Source organism: Arachis ipaensis, chromosome B8 (assembly GCF_059453495.1).
Source record: "Arachis ipaensis isolate K30076 ecotype BB chromosome B8, ASM5945349v1, whole genome shotgun sequence".
NCBI lineage: Eukaryota > Viridiplantae > Streptophyta > Magnoliopsida > Fabales > Fabaceae > Arachis > Arachis ipaensis.
This window is the reverse complement of record NC_142443.1, coordinates 141,243,787-141,261,491: the sequence shown is the minus strand read 5'-3', so window position 1 is coordinate 141,261,491 and position 17,705 is coordinate 141,243,787. Positions and strand designations below refer to the sequence as shown.

The following is a 17,705-nucleotide window of genomic DNA, read 5'->3' as shown; positions in this document are numbered from 1 at the left end:
TAATCCCCAAATTTGAAGGCCACAGTGCTCACTCTGTTCTCTTCTCCTCGGTTCTGTGTTCTTGTCTTCTCCATCTTTAAAGCCCGACGGTTATGGCAACCACGAGCTATGGCATAAGTACATAGATATCACACAATTGTGGCATAGAATCTACCCAATTGTTTTGAAACTAGGCAGTGTATATTGGATAGAAATAGTGCCACGATACAAAAATTATGTAATTATGTAGCAGAGGAACTTCAATGAACAAAGCTGAAAACCACTCGAGTAATTTATTTATTTTTCCACTGTAACTCTTAAAAGGGTGCCTAATGATGTTAGTATATGGCATTGCGTTAAACATAGATCTTGAGGAAACCATGCTTTTCACAGAATATAGAATGTAAAGCCTTTCAATGGAGCAAAGTTAGCTTTTGTATCTTCAATAGCTATCTGCCTACATATCTTCTTTTCCAGACTGAAGAAGTGCCATTTAATCCCCCAATTTTTGACATACTTCCTCTGAATGCAAGATCGACAAACTTCCTTTTCTAATCCATAGATTTCAAAAATCTGTGCACCGCAGTAACTACATACATGGAAGTAATTAACAAATTGACTTGTCAAAAAAAGCATAAGCATGACATCCTTAAGGAAGGAAAAGAATCAAAACACAAGAAAATACTATTTTCTTTGGACCCTTCAGCTCTTTAAGAAGACCCGCTTTTACAGCCTAAAATTCATACAAATGCAAGATAATTTGCTATCAGAGATCACATTCTTTTATTAAGAACTAATTAACAGAAAGAAGGAAATGTCACCATGAAGCGGAACAAAATTTCTTCTCTTAAACATCAAGGTTAGAATTTTGATATTCTTGTTTTTTGAGACTCATTATGTTAGCAGCCTTGACTGACTAATGGCAGTTGGTACTATACTTGACCTAGATTATTGGTATATATAAGTGTCTTAGGACAATGTTGTATCAACCCACATCATATCTTAAGTAGTCTTTCAGTTTGAAGATGATCACTAACCTTGGTGTAATTATTCTGGGCCTGCTCAATTGAGGCAATAGGCATCTTTCCATTCCTCATCAGGTTTACAGTTTTGTTACTCAAACGCCACTGTCGACATGTCTCTAATGCCAAGTATGGACAGACAGCACTAAAAAATGAAATTAAAAACATCATGAAGTGCTAAATAAGATAGAGGCAAGCGAAATGGTTCACAGTTTCCACTGCTCCCAACAACTCACGCAAGGTGGACCTATCTATAGTCACACCAGCAAACAGTGGTTCATGAGAAAACCAAAAACTCAGTTTTGTTCTAGTTTAAATGAGAATTGGCTTCTTGACAAGGGTGAGAATACAACTGTGTTATAATTGGCAAACTAATAAGCTAAGACAAAAAATGAAAAATAGATAATAGAACACTAGTCCAATTTAAGATAAAAAAAAAAAAGCAATATGGAAACAGGAGACTTAAAAATCATCAAAAAAGCTTTAGTGGAGACAGTAAACAACCTTGCACCATATCCTATTAAGCACGCAAACTGATGAGTGCTAAAGCACTGAGCAATGTCTGCTACAATTGAAGCTAACATCCGCAGGCCATTTTGGATTAGATGCTGATGAACTGTCCCAACAGCAAGAAGTATTGGAATTGCAGGATGTGTTGGTTCCTGGAGTTAAACAAAGACAAAAGAGGGGAAATTCATCATGACAAATTAGACAGAAAAAAAATATTAAAAAAGGATCATCGAAAATTATTGATAGTTATTCACAAAAATTCTTCACTGTTATTATAAATGCAAAATTTAGAAATAATATTGTATTTATTGATACCATAATATAATATTCAGTTCCCTTCATCGTCTCAAGTAAAACTTCATTTTCCAAAGTCAAATTACTGTTCAAATTTTTAAGCAGAGGGGAGTTACAGAAAAGGGAGATCAATTGAAATATTTTCCTGTGATTAGTCTCTCAGGTTTTGGCCAAAGTATAAAAGCAGAAGTTGGGGCACTGTACTTCATTTTCTCCATATGGTGTCTTTTGTTGGAGAGAAATTCTCACATTTTTACAGGAAGATATGTGTCACTAGATTTACTTCCAACCAGTCTTAAGTTCAGCACATGGTTATCTTTCCAGGAGTGTCTTTGGTAAAACAAGTAGTTTCAGAAATTATTGGCTTGAGCCTATTTATACCATCACAATTAAGATCTCCAGAGTGCTTCTTAGACAATACACTTCTATCAATTTACATAAGACTGGGTTATTCATTCATTCAACAGATTTAAATTTAAAATTAAATTAAGATTTCTAAAAAGACAACCAACTGATAGGATTGTAACCAGAAGCAGACAAAGTCTCCAAACACTAAGAAATGAGGACTATCTATTATTGATGCAGACAAAAGTGTATCGCATTTAAGGATTATCTAATAAAAAATGACTCAAATCATCACTTCAATCCATCCTTAAGCACTATGATATTGATATATCCAATTAGGTAGAAGCATAAAAACACTATTAGATGGATTGAAATTAGAAACATCATGAAGTGCTCACATTGGAGATCATTAGCTAATCCTAACTTAAAAGATGTCTTGAATGCAATGCGGATGACGAAAAATGTGAGGATAAGTAAGAAACAAAAATGATATCCATTATAAGTAAATACAAGTTAAAGATTTCATCCATCTGATGACCTTTAAGGATCCGATTTAACCGTTTGTATGATTTAAATAGAACTTAATAATACACAAATGGCTTGATCACGACAACCCATCAAATTGCTCTTTCGAAGTAAAGGCATGAGAACATCAGTAAAATTCAGACAGTTTCTCACCAATAATTTTTTCCATTAAACAAATCTTCAAAACATAGCAACAAGTACGAGCATCAATTTGATTAAAGAATCAGGTAAACTTCTACAATTAAGAAACAAAACCAGCACAAATCAACAGTAATCAGAATAAAAACGAGAAAAAAGGAAAATTGATGAAAGTTTCAATGAGCTGCACTGCAGAAGAATGAGAAATAACATCAGGTATCATTTCTGATTTGAATTTTTTCTTTTTTTTTTCCCACCATAACAAACCTAGTAACTGATCAAATCCTAGCACAGAGCCCAAAATAGAGGCGTTCATAGCCACAGATTACATTTGAAAGAAACGGCCTGAACTTTGGTGAATGTTAAATAACAACAACATCAAAACACAGAGAAAGCACATATTTTTTTCATTTTCGGCTTACCTGTGTCAGAGAAATTAGCCTTCCCAATTCTGTGAAGGAGATGACAACAGCGATGCTCCAGGGCCTGAGTTTTCGACTGAAATCGGTGCGGTTAATGCAATCGCACATGCGACATTGGTGACTGTCTCGGAGAAGAAGAAACCTCACTCTCTCTGTTGTGTTTGTTTTGTGTTTTGAGAGGAGGGAGGAAGGAGGAAGGAGGAAGGAGGCTTTCAGCATGAAACGACGTCGTTTCATCTCATTTTGGCGCCACAGTTAAAACAGCGTCGTTTCAATAAGGCCCACGTGTCATGAAGGCTGCCAGCTCAGCTTTCCGGTTGTGCCAGGTGTCTAGAAATTGTCGGAAAGACAACTTTGAGTCCCAAAGTGCAAGTTTGGGGATGACTTTGAGGAACTTTTAAGTTCAGGGACTACTATGAGGTTCAAGTGCAACTTCAGGGACTACATTGAGGCTTATCTCAATTACAGCTACATGAAAAACCTGATATATCATTCGCAAATAAAAAACCAACCTTCCTTTGCCACTCTATATTTTCTCATTGGTTCCATGTTTATAATAAATATTATTTTAATATAAATATATTTTAATAATTAAACATTAATTTTTTATTTTATTAATTTGTTCAGTTGCTCGTTAGGATTAGATGTCGGACAGTTTATCGAGAACAACTCGGATTGAGGTATCTAGACCTGGACGAGAATTTTGCAAGGAGAAGCACTACTATTATTGTTAGTAAGTCAGTGAGTAGAACCACTTACAAAGATACTCTAATATTAAAATAAATGCTCGTATGATGAAACGATTAATTAGGATAAAAATGACGTATCTTAAAAAAATTAGATTCTTCTTCATTTATACCTTGTATTCAAATAGATTTTCTTGTTTAAATTCGTCCATTTAAAAATTTTCATCAGCTGTCTAAGTCTTTTTAAAAGATAATGTGACGCGCAGATTATTTTAATTTATACGGGTCAATGATCTGTCAAGTTAGTCGAATTAGTAATCTGCAACAAAAAAATAGAATCCCAGTTTTTATTAGGCTGGACCAGAACATAATTAAAAAAATTAAATACACAATTAATTAATAAAATTCATATTTTTATACGAATCTCAAATATATTTGATATATTGAATAGTAATTTTAGTATTATCCATTTCAATTATTCAACTTTCAACCTCAAAGATTACGTGATGAGTCAGTCATCAAGATTCAAGAGGTACTATCAAAATGACACGTGTTGCCGACCTTCTTTTCCTGGAAAAGACGTGCACACGTGGCTTGTGTTTTGAGCACAAACCATCTCAGGTGACATTATTATTATTGAACTAACAAAATCGCCATAAATTGATGATTTTAATTATAATTATATTACGTGTATATTAAATTTAATTACTAAAATTAATTATTAATATAAAATATATATTAAAATAAATATATATTAAAAATAAATTAAATTATATATATTTATATACAAATATATTAATAATTAATTTTAATATACAAAGAACAATTTTTTTTATTATCACATGAAGCATCTCAATTCTCTAGTCTTGGACGGTGCTATAATTATTGTGACACGTTAAAGTCAGAAACTGAGAATCCGATACTTCCTCTTCTCTCCCACTTGGCGCCTATATAAATTATCACCTTTATTATTTATATAAAAATAATAGTTTATATATATATATATATATTCACATTTTATCTAACTAATCTGATCAAACTTGGTTAACATGGATATTTTTTAAAGTTGTATTAAAAAAGAAGTAAAATTAAGAAACTGAGATAAATAAAAAAATTAAAAGACAAAGACTAAATTAAAATTTTATATTATATTAATATAAAATATATTATTATATTTTAATATTATATTTAATTTAAAATAAATATAAAATTTATAATAAATTTAAGAAGTTAAATAAAAATATTTTTTTAAAATATTATTAAAATTTTAATTTTCTGTATTTTTAATTTTAGATTATAACTAATAAATACAATCTTAAATCTCAATTTTCAATTTCAGTTCCAGTATATAAAAAGAAACGCTACTTAAATTTCGTTCTAATAATATCACATATTCAACATTGACCATAATTGTAAATCTAACTAATCTTGTCCTACTTGCTCAACATGTATATTTCTTACATTTCATTCTACTAATATCACATATTTAACCTTTATTATTTATATAAAACTAATAGTTTAAATATTAATATATTATATTAAATAGTTTAATTAAATATTTAAATTATTATTTTTATACAAAACAATAAGTTAATCAGAGAAATAACTTTTAAAACTAACAATTTATAATTTAAAAATATTAAAAAAAAATTGATAGACTAAAATCTCTTTAAAACGGACAAAAAAAATTGTATATCAAAATATTATACACATACATATATCACCTAAAATTAAGGGTGGCAATGGGTAGGGTAGGGTAAGGTTTGGAACCAACCCTAATCCTACCTGTAAGTTGAAATTTTTATATAAACTCAACCATATCCTACTCTTGGATTGAGAATATCCCAATCTTAACCTTATCCGCTCTTAATCTGTGGGTACCCGACTTTACCTGCGGGTTACAAAAAATATATAATATTATTATATAACTTGATGATAATTTAAAATAGAACTGATTTTCATGTAAAAAAAAATTAAATTATCAATTAATAATTTTCTTTTAGTTGTTAAGGATCTTTTGCATTTAATGAGAGATATTTGATTCAACATCCACTTAAAACATATTTTTATATAAATATATAACATAAACATATATAGAGTGCGGGTTGGTCGAGTAGGATTGAGACTCAACTCGCACCGTACCTGACCCGCACGAGAACCCTACCCGCATCCTACCCTACTCGTTGCAGATCGGGTTGGCAACCCTACCCAATCGAGTGGAGTTGAATTAGGTACCCGCAGATAGAATACATATTACCACCCCTACCTAAAATACAATAATTAAAAAGGAATAAAAGAAAAATTGTGATATCTATCTATGTTTACATTCTTTTGTGTATCTTTCCGATGAGGGCCCAAGGATCCTTGCAAGTAGTAATATGATTTTCTTTATAAACAAGAAAGTTGAAGATTTTGTGACTTCACTTTCACACATTCATAGTTTTGGACAATTGGCCAAACCTCATCATCAATCAAACAAACACATCACTTTCCTTTTCCAATATCTTTCTCTTCTTCTTCTTCTTCTTCCTCAAAATCTTCTCTTCCATAAACTAATTAATAAGCTTCTATTAGTTTCATCTTCAATTCTTCTCTTTTGAAAATAACATATATGGCTGGCAATAAGTTGTGGACTTTGCTCACACACCTTCATTCCCTTGCTGGGTAATAATTCTTAGCTCAAAATTTTGTGTTATTTAAATTTTATGGCTTCATATCTTGAATAATTATTACTAATTACTAATTAATTCATGCATCATGTATTATTATTTTCTTGCAGGCCGGTTTTGACGCTAGTGTACCCTTTGTAAGTATCAAAATTAATTCATTTTTTTATTAAGAGAAAAAAAAAGGGTATTCATAATATTATTATTATTATTATTGTTATGATTTGATAGGTATGCATCGGTGGTAGCCATAGAATCTCCATCAAAGGTAGATGATCAACAGTGGCTTGCTTATTGGATCATCTATTCGTTTCTCACACTTGCGGAAATTGTTCTTGAATCTCTTTTAGAGTGGTCAGTTTTCAATATACCTTGCTCTAATCTGGTTCGATTATGATAATTATGGTTTTACAATTTTTATATATATTTTTTTCTTTCTAAGTTGGTGTTTTATCTATAAGAGAAAAATTCGTCTATGAAATTAAATCTTGAGTGAAGAAATTTTTTTGTCACTGAAATTTCTTAAAAATTTTAAGAACACTTTTATGTTTTATTTTATTTTAATTTTATATTTAAAATTTTTTATTTGTATTAAATATATATCTGATTTTTAGATTTTTAGAAAATTTAAGATTAATTCAGCAATAATGTATAATAATTATGTCTGATTTGTATGTGTTGAAGGGTATTTTTTGAAAATTATTATTAAGTTGATTCTAAATTTTTAAAAAATTAATTATTATGAATATATTTGATATAAATTAAAAATTTAAGAGACAAAATTGAAACAAAATAAAATTTAAGAATATTTTTATAATTTTAACAAACTTTAGAAATAAAAAAGTGAGATGCAGTCAACTTCAGGTGGAGTTCATAATTGAGAGCTGTTAAATAGTTTGACTAAATTTTTATCTAACGACTCTTAATTATTAACTTAACGTGAAATTGACTGAAATTGAGTTTCTACCAAACAAAAAAATATACTTTACTGGATCTTTTATTCATTTATGAATAATGGAATGAGATGAAATAAGATTGGGGAATTGAATTTGCAGGGTTATAATTTGGTATGACGTGAAGTTATTATTTGTGGCATGGTTGGTATTGCCACAATTCATGGGTGCTGCTTTCTTGTATGAGAGGTTCGTCAGAGAGCACATACGAAGATATGTTACTGGAAGGGGCCAGGCCCACAACCATCCCAGTTTGATCCAGGCCCAGCCCAAGATTCACAAGCAACAAACCAAGAAATCTCCCACTGGGTCCAAGCCCAGGAAGAAGTTTGTTGACTTTATCATACCCAAGAAAGTAAGTTCACTAAACAATTTTTTTCTACTGACCAAAAAAGCAAATTTTATTAAAGAAGGTAAAAGTTATGGCTAAAAATAATTAATTTTTTAATGTAAACAGTACTTTTATTTGTTTATTAATCTAAGAAGATTTTGGCATAGGGTAAATTATTAAAATGGTGAAAAAAATTCATATTTCTGATCAAAATAAGAATAACCACTCCTTTTGAAAGATTTGAAAATACAATAAAAATTAACGAAATATTATTTTAAGTAGTAAATAATTTGTATTTAAGTTGTATATTTGAACTACATTTTTGTGGAACGTTAGGATAAAATGTTGAGAAAGTTCATGAATTTTTATCTTTAGAAATTCAAAGGTATTTCCGAAAAGATTTGCAAAAAAATTAATTGGCATAAAGTTATTAAATATAAAAATCTCTTATTTTTTAAATATGTTCGAAAAATTATATCAAATCTGGATATTTGGATTTTTTTTTTTTTTTTTTTTTGTGTTTGTCTTTCTCTATATATTTTTAACATCAAATTCTAATAAAATTGTGGTTGCTATTGTCTTGGATTGGTACAGGGTGATAATCAAGAGGCCTATTGAAATAATAGAAGATCGGCGATGAACAATTAAAGGGGGTTTTTTTTTTTTTTTTTTTCGTTAGTTGGTTTAATTTCATGTTTCCATCTATGTATATATATTAGTTAGTAATTAGAATCATAGATACCGTGGCAAAAGTTTAAATCTTTGACTGTTGTGTGTGTAGTGTGTTTCATACTAAAGATATACTCCGTTAACGAAGTTTTCATTTTGAAGATATTAGTTAATTCCGGTTATGGATATTTGTATTATAAAAAAACTGATTAAAGTCGTTTTTAAAAAGTAATTTGTTTTTCAAATTAATTTTTGAAATATTTTTTAATTAAATTTATCGTGTAAAAATTTAAAATTAATCGTATTAATTTTTTTATTATTTTTTTTGTTGATAGTATTAAGATTTATTTGTATGATGTGTTAAATGACATTATAATATACACTTGATTATTTTAATTGATTTTTAATATTATAAATTTATAAAATTAGATTAAATTAATTTTAAATTAAAAATTTTAATATTTTAATTTTTTTTCAATAGTTTAGATTAATTTGGTCTAATTTTATAAATTTATTATATTAGGAATTAATTAAAATTTTTAAGTGTGTATTGTAATAAAAAGTATTGGAAATAACAAAAATATGGAAAGATTAGTGTGATTAATTAAATTTAAAAAGAATTTTAAAATAAATAATTTTTTAAAAATAAATTTGATCATTTATACATAAAAAAAATGTGTGTGTATATAATATGTGATGTAATTTTCACTTAATATGTGGTTCCTTACTTGAATTCACATTTTCTGTTTCTCATATGTGCTGTAACTTCAACTTGGCATAAGGCTGAAGTAAAACCTAATTCATGTTTATATTGAGCTTTGATTTAGGGTAAGCACCAGTAATGATCACCGAATAATTCCCTTGGCTATATATTGAATTGAGTATATAGTTGGATTTTACAAGGTGCAACTTCAGAATGTTTAGATTTGTTTATTAAATGTAATTTTAATATATTGTTACTATAAAAAATTTATACGGTATCTAATTATGTATATTATGTTAGTAAAAATATTAGGAATAAGTACTATTTTTATTTCTAAAATTTTGAGTCAAAATCAAATTCGTCTCTATTTTTTTAATTGAAAATCGTCAACGTTTTATTTGATATTAAAATCGTCATTTCTATTTTATAGAATAAAAATATTTTTATATTTATGATGCCTTCAATCTCACCATCTACCATCTACCATTACCATTTTATCATTATTATCATCACATTTTTTTACTTCAATAAAATACCAATAATCAAATTTAAAAACATAACATTCAACAACAATAATACATTTAAATTTATAAATTATCAATTTTATCCATCACCAAAAATAACACATAATTTAAATTCAAAAACAATAACAATATCAAATTCAATAACAAAAACAACACGTACTATTTATTTTTTCTTAAAGAAAGAAAGAAAAAAATTAAGACAAAGAGAGAAAAGAGAGAAAAAAGAAGGAGGAGAATGATAGCACGACGTTAGCGTAGGGAAGAGTCATCACCGCCACTGAAAAGAGAAAGAGAGAGAGAGTTTTCTCTTCCCTTTTTCTGATGGCCTTAACGATGACACCAATCATAAAAGAGGTGTTACTTCCAAGCTATACTACGATGACAGCGACGGAAGCGATTCACAGTCTCTGCTGTCGACTATTGCAGAATTTCTATTAGGTTCGTGACTTGACCGACTTTTAGAGCAGTTTTTGCAGATCAATACGAACGCGTTTGGGTGTTTGAGCAGTTCTCTGTTGACAGCTTTTTTTTTACACCAAATTCATATTCACCTTCTTTTTTTTCATTTGAATGTGTATATGATGGTTAATCTGATTAGGTTGATGGAGATAAAAATAAGATTAGGATCAGAGAGATGAGAGGAGCAAAAATTGGGGTAAGAGGTGAGAAAGAGGTGATTTGAGATAATGGAAGATAATGGAGGCTGATGATGGAAGATAATGATGGTAGAAAGATGAGGGCTTTCATCTGACAGTGACGGTGGGAAGATTGATGATGAAAAATGAGGGCTTTCAACTGATTGAAGATGATAAGATTTTTTTTTTAATTATCAAATTTTATAGACAGTAAATTTGTCAAAAGAATGATTTTAATATTAAATTAACGTTGGAACCATTTTATACCAAAAAAAATTAGGGACGATCTCGATTTTTTAGGAACTAGAACAATACTTATTCTAATTGATAGTGCTAATTATATCAAATGATCCAATATAAATATTATATTTTTTTCAGCTCTATTTTAAATTGTAATATAGTATCAGAGCTTGGTTAATTTTTCTCTGATAAAGAATCAACACTCTCTTATTTAGTTTTCTTTCTTTTTTGGCCACCTTTTTGTATTGGATGATTGGATCATCTAATACACAAAAGAGGCTTATTTTTACTAATATTTACAATAACTTTTATAGTATTATAATTCTCAACTATTCCACTAAATTCTCAACTACTCTACTTCACTAAACTCTCAACTATTCCATTAATCATATTATACTCTTCCCAACTACTCAATTAATTATTTTCGTCTAGTTATTGTTGGGTGTATGGATCAAATAACTGATATTTTTACCAATATTTATTAGTCTACTAATTTTGATCCCTAATATCTTGGATCAAAATCAAATTTGTCCTTAATTTTGTTTAATTGAAAATCGTCTTCAACGTTTTATTTGGTCTTAAAATCATCCTTTTCATTTTTTAGGATAAAAATACCCTTACATTTGTTTTGCTTTCATTCTTACTATCCACCATATCCTTACCACCACCATCGGTACATTTTCTTACTCCCATCAAATACCAACAATCAAATTTAAGAATATAACATTCAACAACAACAATTCATTTAAATTAAAAAATCATCAATTTCATCTATCACCAATAATAATACATCATTTAAATTCAAGAACAAAAATAATACACAACATTCATATATTTTTTTCGAAAGAAAAGAAAAAAAATTAGGACAGAAACAGAAAAGAGAGGGAGTGATTGGAGGGGGGGGGGGAAAGTAAAGGACGAGAAGGATAGTACGGCGCTGGCATAGAAAAGAGTCATGGCTGCCGCTGGAGAGAAAGACAAGAGAACGAGAATGTGAGGCAAAGAGACAATCTGCTTCCTCTTCCCTTTTTTTGGTAGCCTTTGTGATGACACCAATCGTGAAAGAGGTGTTGCCTTCGAGTTATACTATGACGACAGCGACGGAAACGGTTCACGACCTCTGCTGTCGGCTATTGTAGAGTTTCTATTAGGTTCATGATTTGACCGACTTTTGGAGTAATTCTCGCAGATTGATATGAACACGTTTGGGCGTTTGAGCAGTTCTATGTTGATAGCATCTTCTTCTTCTTTTTACACTAAATTTTTATTTACCCTCTTTTTTTTTCATCTGAATGTTCGTGTGATGGTTAATCTGATTAAGTTGATGGAGATGAAAATAAGATTACGATCAGACAGATGAATGGAGCGAAAATTAGAAAAAGATGTGAGAAAGAGGTGATTTGAATAATGAAAGATGATGGAGGCTGATCATTGAAGATGATAGAAGACAATGATGGTGGAAAGATGAGGAATTTTATTTGATGGTGACAGTGAGAAGATTGATGATGGAAAATGAGGACTTTCATCTAATTGAAGATGATAAGATTTTTTTTTAATTATCAAATTTTATAAAGGATAAATTTGTCAAAAGAATGATTTTAATATTAAATGTAACGTTTAAAACCATTTTATACCCAACAAAAATTAGGAACAATATCAATTTGATCCCAAATTGAAAGATTAAAATAATATTTTTTTCCAAGACAATAGATGCATTTCATTCAAATAAAGGAAAGAAATACAAACGTCTAAAATTGGACAGTCACAAGCAAAAGAGGGATGTCTTCCCAATTATAATTGAAACTCAATTAAGGAAGAGTAAGAACTAAGCGAGAAATTAGGGTTCAGAAATTTTTTGCAAGAATTCCTCAATTGAATATTTAGCTACTTTCCAAATCTCTTCTGGTATCAATACCTTACCTTCAAAAATCTATTTGTTGTGGCTAGTCCATATGTTTCAGATCAAGCACGCTACCAAGCTTATTCGTTTCCTTCGGTGGCTATCGCTGTTTGTTCTGTCAAGTATCATCTTCCACCATTTGCGAAACAGATTATTGTTGTTTTCTTCTTCTGGATCAGCTGCTGGGATTTGGGCTAGATTCCAAATCTGTCTTGAGTGAATACAGGTAAGTAAACAGTGGTTGACTGTTTCTTCGTGCTAGTTACACCGTGACATGTGCTGATTATGGCTGGTTCAAAAATAATATTTATTTCAAAAAGTTATCTTTCACATGTAAATAATTATTAAAAATATATATAATTAAATAATTATATAAAATATTTTAGAATAATTTTTTTTAATAATCTTTAAAAAAAAAAGAGAAGGGACAAGAAATAAAAGTTTGAGGCTCAAGAATGACATTAATTTATAGGATATCCTATATAACTAATTATTTAATTGAATAAATTTGATTCTGATAATTTTATTTTAAATCTTAAATACATTTATTTAATTAAAAAAAAAATTTAGATTGACATGAATTTCTTTAAGCATGGATGATAATAATTTTTATTTTAAGCTTTCATATAATTATATAAATAAGTGAGTTAAGTAATAAATTATTGTTATGTACGATAAATTTAAAATTATTATTAATATTTTGTTATTATCCAATATTTTTTTTATCAAGTTAGATATCGTACATAATTAATATTAAAATTGTGGGTTAAAACTAATTTGAAGGGTTTAGGGTCAGTCCTGAGGCCTTGGGTTCAATTGACAACGCTAATTATATCGAATGATCTAATATAAATATTATATTTTCTTAAGCTCTATTTTAAATTGTAATATGGTATCAGAGTTTGGTTAGTTTTTTTTTTGATAAAAAATTAACGCTTACTTATTTAGTTTTCTTTTTTTTTTCGCCCACATTTCTAATGTTGTATTGGATTATCTAATATAGAAGAAACTTATTTTTACTAATATTTACAACAACCTTTATAATATTATAATTCTCGTCTCCTCCACTAAACTCTCAATTACTCTACTTTATTAAACTCTCGACTATTCCACTAATTATATTATACTCTTCTCAACTACTTAACTAATCACTTTCGTTTAATTGTTGTTGAAATTATAGATCAAATAACTGATATCTTTACTAATATTCATTAGTCTATTAGTTTTTGTAATCTAATGTCCAAATTTAAGATGGTCTCGTTAATTCCCATTTGAATTTGAAATAGATATTACAATATAATATGATTAATGGAGCAGTTGAGAAGACATAGTTAAAAGTCTAATAAAGTAGTTGAGAATTAGAATATTATGAAAGTGTTAATAAATTTTTATTATATTAGGTGATCTAATAAGTCTCTTTTATTATATTAAGTAATCTAATATAAAGATTACATTTTCTTCAACTCTATCTTAAATTGTAACATGGTATCGGAGTTTTTTTTTTTTGACGAAGAATCAACACTCTCCCATTTAAATTTTTTTCTTTTTCAACTACCTTTCTATTATTATATTAGATCATCTGATACAACAAAAGAGACTTATTTATATTAATATTTACAATAACCTTCGTAATATGTTAATTCTCAACTACTTCACTAATCATATTATACTACTCTTCTCGACTACTCAACTAATCACATTCGTCTAATTATTGTTGAGACTATAGATCATAGCTAATATCTTTACCAAGATTTACTATCTTATTAGTTTTCAGAATCTAGTATTCAAACTCAATATTGTATCCTTAACTCTTACTTAAATTTTAGGGGGATATTAGAGTATAATATAATGGCCATGTCTCTGGTGATTTTGAAAACGGTGGCTATAAGTGATTAAGATTGACCATTAAATGAAGAAGTGACACTTGTCTTATGTCAAATTATAATTAATTTTTACCGTATACATGAAATGCTGCTTATCATTAATTCTGTGTTGGTAATTTAAAATTTTACTGTATAGACAAAAGTGAAATTTAAGAAAATAAAAAGTGTAAGTATAATTTTTAATGTCCATTTCTTTAAATAAAATTAAGTTGTTCTCTTTCTTTTTTTTATTCTTGGCTGGAATGAAGCCCAAAAAAAAATCTTTTTCTTTAACTAAAGCAAGAAATCAGAGAATCATAGAATTAAAGAAAGCGAGTAGGGGTGATATCTTCTTCTTATTCTCCCTTTTTATGGAGTCAAGTCGCTAAAGACCACCATCCTTCCAACGTCGAGGTGGTGGGTGATGTTTTCTTTTTCCTGAACCTCTAGGGTAGTGAAAGTGACGGCAAATCTGGAAACTTGCTCCCCAACTCAGTTGCCAAGTCTAACTTCACTAGCCCAACCAAAATTTGATGGGAAGTTGGGAACGCATAATACTAACAAAAAGGGTCTTTCACACCTCCATCACAAGTTCTCCACTACCCTAAAGCGGGATCAAATCCTAATTGTTTTTTCAAATATTACACATTCAATCTTTCGAGAAGAAGAAATCTGTGGTTTTTATTTTTTTATTATTTTATTCTTTTTTTTATGGAAGTAATTAAACAAAGGAAGAAAATTACTGCACCTTGTTATGAAAATTATCGCACCATATTAAAGTTCTTGAAAAATCATTAATTGGGTCAACTGGATAATTTTTTTTTTGCGTGTCAATGTATGATAGGTGGGTCATGTGTAGCCAGCTTAGCCACCAAACATTAAGAGCCACTATAGACGGCACCTAATATAATTACTGAAGTTATTGATAAGAATATAATATGATTAATGGAGTAGTTGACACTTTAGATGAGTAGTTGAGAATTAGAATATTATAAAGATTGTTATAAATAGTAGTATAAATAAGTCTCCTTTGTTGTATCAAGTGATCCAATACAAAGATTATATTTTTTTGAGCTCTATCTTAGATTGTAACATAATATCAGAGCTTAGTTAATTTTTTTCTAATAAAGAATCAACACTCTTTCGTTTAATTTTCTTCTTCTTTTGGCCACCTTATTGTTGTATTGGATCATTTGATATAACAAAAAAGATATATTTATACTAATATTTACAACAACCTTTATAATATTCTATTTCTCAATTATTCCACTAAACTCTCAACTGCTCCACTAATCATATTATACTCTTTTCAACTATTCCACTAATTATATTCGTCTAATTGCTATTGGGACTATGGATCAGATAATTAACATATTTACAAAGATAGACTCGTTATCTTACTCATTTTTAGAATCTAGTATCCAAACCAAAGATGATTTTCTTAGCTTATACTTGAGTTTGACGGGTAATATTTGAGTATAATATGATTAGTGGAGTAATTGAGAAGGGTATAAATGTATAATATGATTAGTAGAGTAGTCGAAAGTTTAGTAAAGTAGTTGAGAATTAGAATATTATGAAAGTTGTTGTAAATATTAGGGATAAGTATTGTTTTGGTTCTTAAAGTTTAGCGACAAAATCAAAATCATCATTTACCAACGTTACATTTAGTATTAAAATCATCATTTTGATGACAACTTTACCCTTTATATAATTTGATCACCAAAATAAAAACACTCTCCTCTATACTCTCCTTCCTCCTTCCCATCTTTTTCTCCCGTTTTCACCCTTCCCAAGTCACTATCTTTTATCATCAGAGCTACTCCAAAGCAGTTTTTTCTCCCTCTCTTTAGTCAGCTCCCTTCACGTGGTTTGCCTCTCCGTCTTCTCTCCTGTCACACTACCAACAACATGATTTGGCTATTCGTCTTCTCCGTGGTTACACCACCGACGACGCGACTTGGCCTTCGTCTTCTTCCCTATCACACCACTGCATCTCTCTTCAAGTTTCCAGCATCATTGCCCGCACATCCCCCTCCATTCCTGCATGCGCCTCTATGTTGTCCTCTGCTGCTGCATCTTTTCTATGCAGTGCCGTCACCGTTCACATGCACTGCCACCACCACCATGCAGCTTTACTATTGCCGTCATTATAGGCATGTTAAGATTTAGGTTCCTAATTTTCTGAAATTAGGGTTCAAGAATTTTAAATTAAGATCTTCAATGATTTTAAATTAGGGTTCAATGATTTTTGAAGTTAGACTCTCTCTGTTTGTTGTTGTTATTGTTGAATTTGAAGGATTTAAAGTTTAATATTATTGAATTTAAAAGATTTAAAATGTGGTATTATTAGTGGTGGTGACTCGTGTCCATAGAAAAAAATACAGTCGTGTGACGGTGGTGACAAAAAGGTATTATGTCATTTAAAAAAATTATTATGTTAAAAAGGATCATTTTAATACTAAATATAATATTGTGGCTCATTTTGATTTTGATCTCAAATTTTAGAGACCAAAATAATACTTATTCCTAAATATTAGTATAAATAAATATTCTTTGTTGTATCAAATGATCTAATATAAAAATTATATTTTTCAGCTCTGTCTTAAATTATAATCATGTGTACTTTTAATAATGTCTAATGTCAATAACAATGAGTAAATAGTCAAATTAGTCCCTGAAAAATTACTTATTTTTTAAATTGGTTCTTAAAAAATTTTTTTCAATCAAATTCATCCTTTAATGATTTTAAATTAGTCATGTTAGCCCTTCCGTCATTTTATTTGTTGATGGTGTCAAAATTTGCTAATGTGACACATTAAGTGACACCTCAACACACACCTAGAAGTTTTAATTGACTATTAACATAATTAGTTTATGAAATTAAATAAAATTAACTCCACATTTAGGGGTGTCAATGCCTCAAGTTCTCCCCACAATTAGGTTTTTATTTTATCTAGTTTCATAAACTTATTATATTAATAGTCAATTAAGGCTCTTAGGTGTGTGTTAGAGTGTCACTTAATGTGTCACATTAGCAAATTTTGACATCATCAACAAACAAAATGACGGAAGGACTAACATGACTAATTTAAAATATTTAAAAGACGAATTTGATTAAAAAAATCTTTTGAAAACTAATTTAAAAAATGAATAATCTTTTCGAAACTAATTTGACTATTTACTCCTATAACAATAATATAATTTTTTTAAATTATTCTTTTATTAATTACTTAGGTAATTTTGTATTCATACACACATATATATTACTTTGTTTAGGATAACTTGCTAAATCAAGTGA

At 29.1% G+C, this 17,705-nt stretch overlaps 2 protein-coding genes across 2 annotated transcripts; one reads left to right on the top strand and one right to left on the bottom strand.

The window, feature by feature from the left end:
• Positions 1–544: 544 nt before the first annotated feature.
• LOC107611782 (ferredoxin-dependent glutamate synthase, chloroplastic-like) lies at positions 545–3,454 on the bottom strand. The gene is made up of 5 exons (XM_088496126.1): positions 3,236–3,454; positions 1,506–1,663; positions 1,017–1,146; positions 665–712; positions 545–568 (listed from the first exon to the last, which is right to left on the bottom strand). Exons 1-5 carry the CDS (start codon positions 3,452–3,454, stop codon positions 545–547), a joined length of 579 nt encoding a protein of 192 aa, XP_088352252.1.
• A 2,883-nt stretch (positions 3,455–6,337) lies between these two features.
• LOC107611813 (HVA22-like protein e) lies at positions 6,338–8,703 on the top strand. The gene is made up of 5 exons (XM_088497666.1): positions 6,338–6,585; positions 6,701–6,727; positions 6,819–6,941; positions 7,643–7,895; positions 8,466–8,703. Exons 1-5 carry the CDS (start codon positions 6,533–6,535, stop codon positions 8,487–8,489), a joined length of 480 nt encoding a protein of 159 aa, XP_088353792.1. The 5' UTR covers positions 6,338–6,532; the 3' UTR covers positions 8,490–8,703.
• Positions 8,704–17,705: the final 9,002 nt, after the last annotated feature.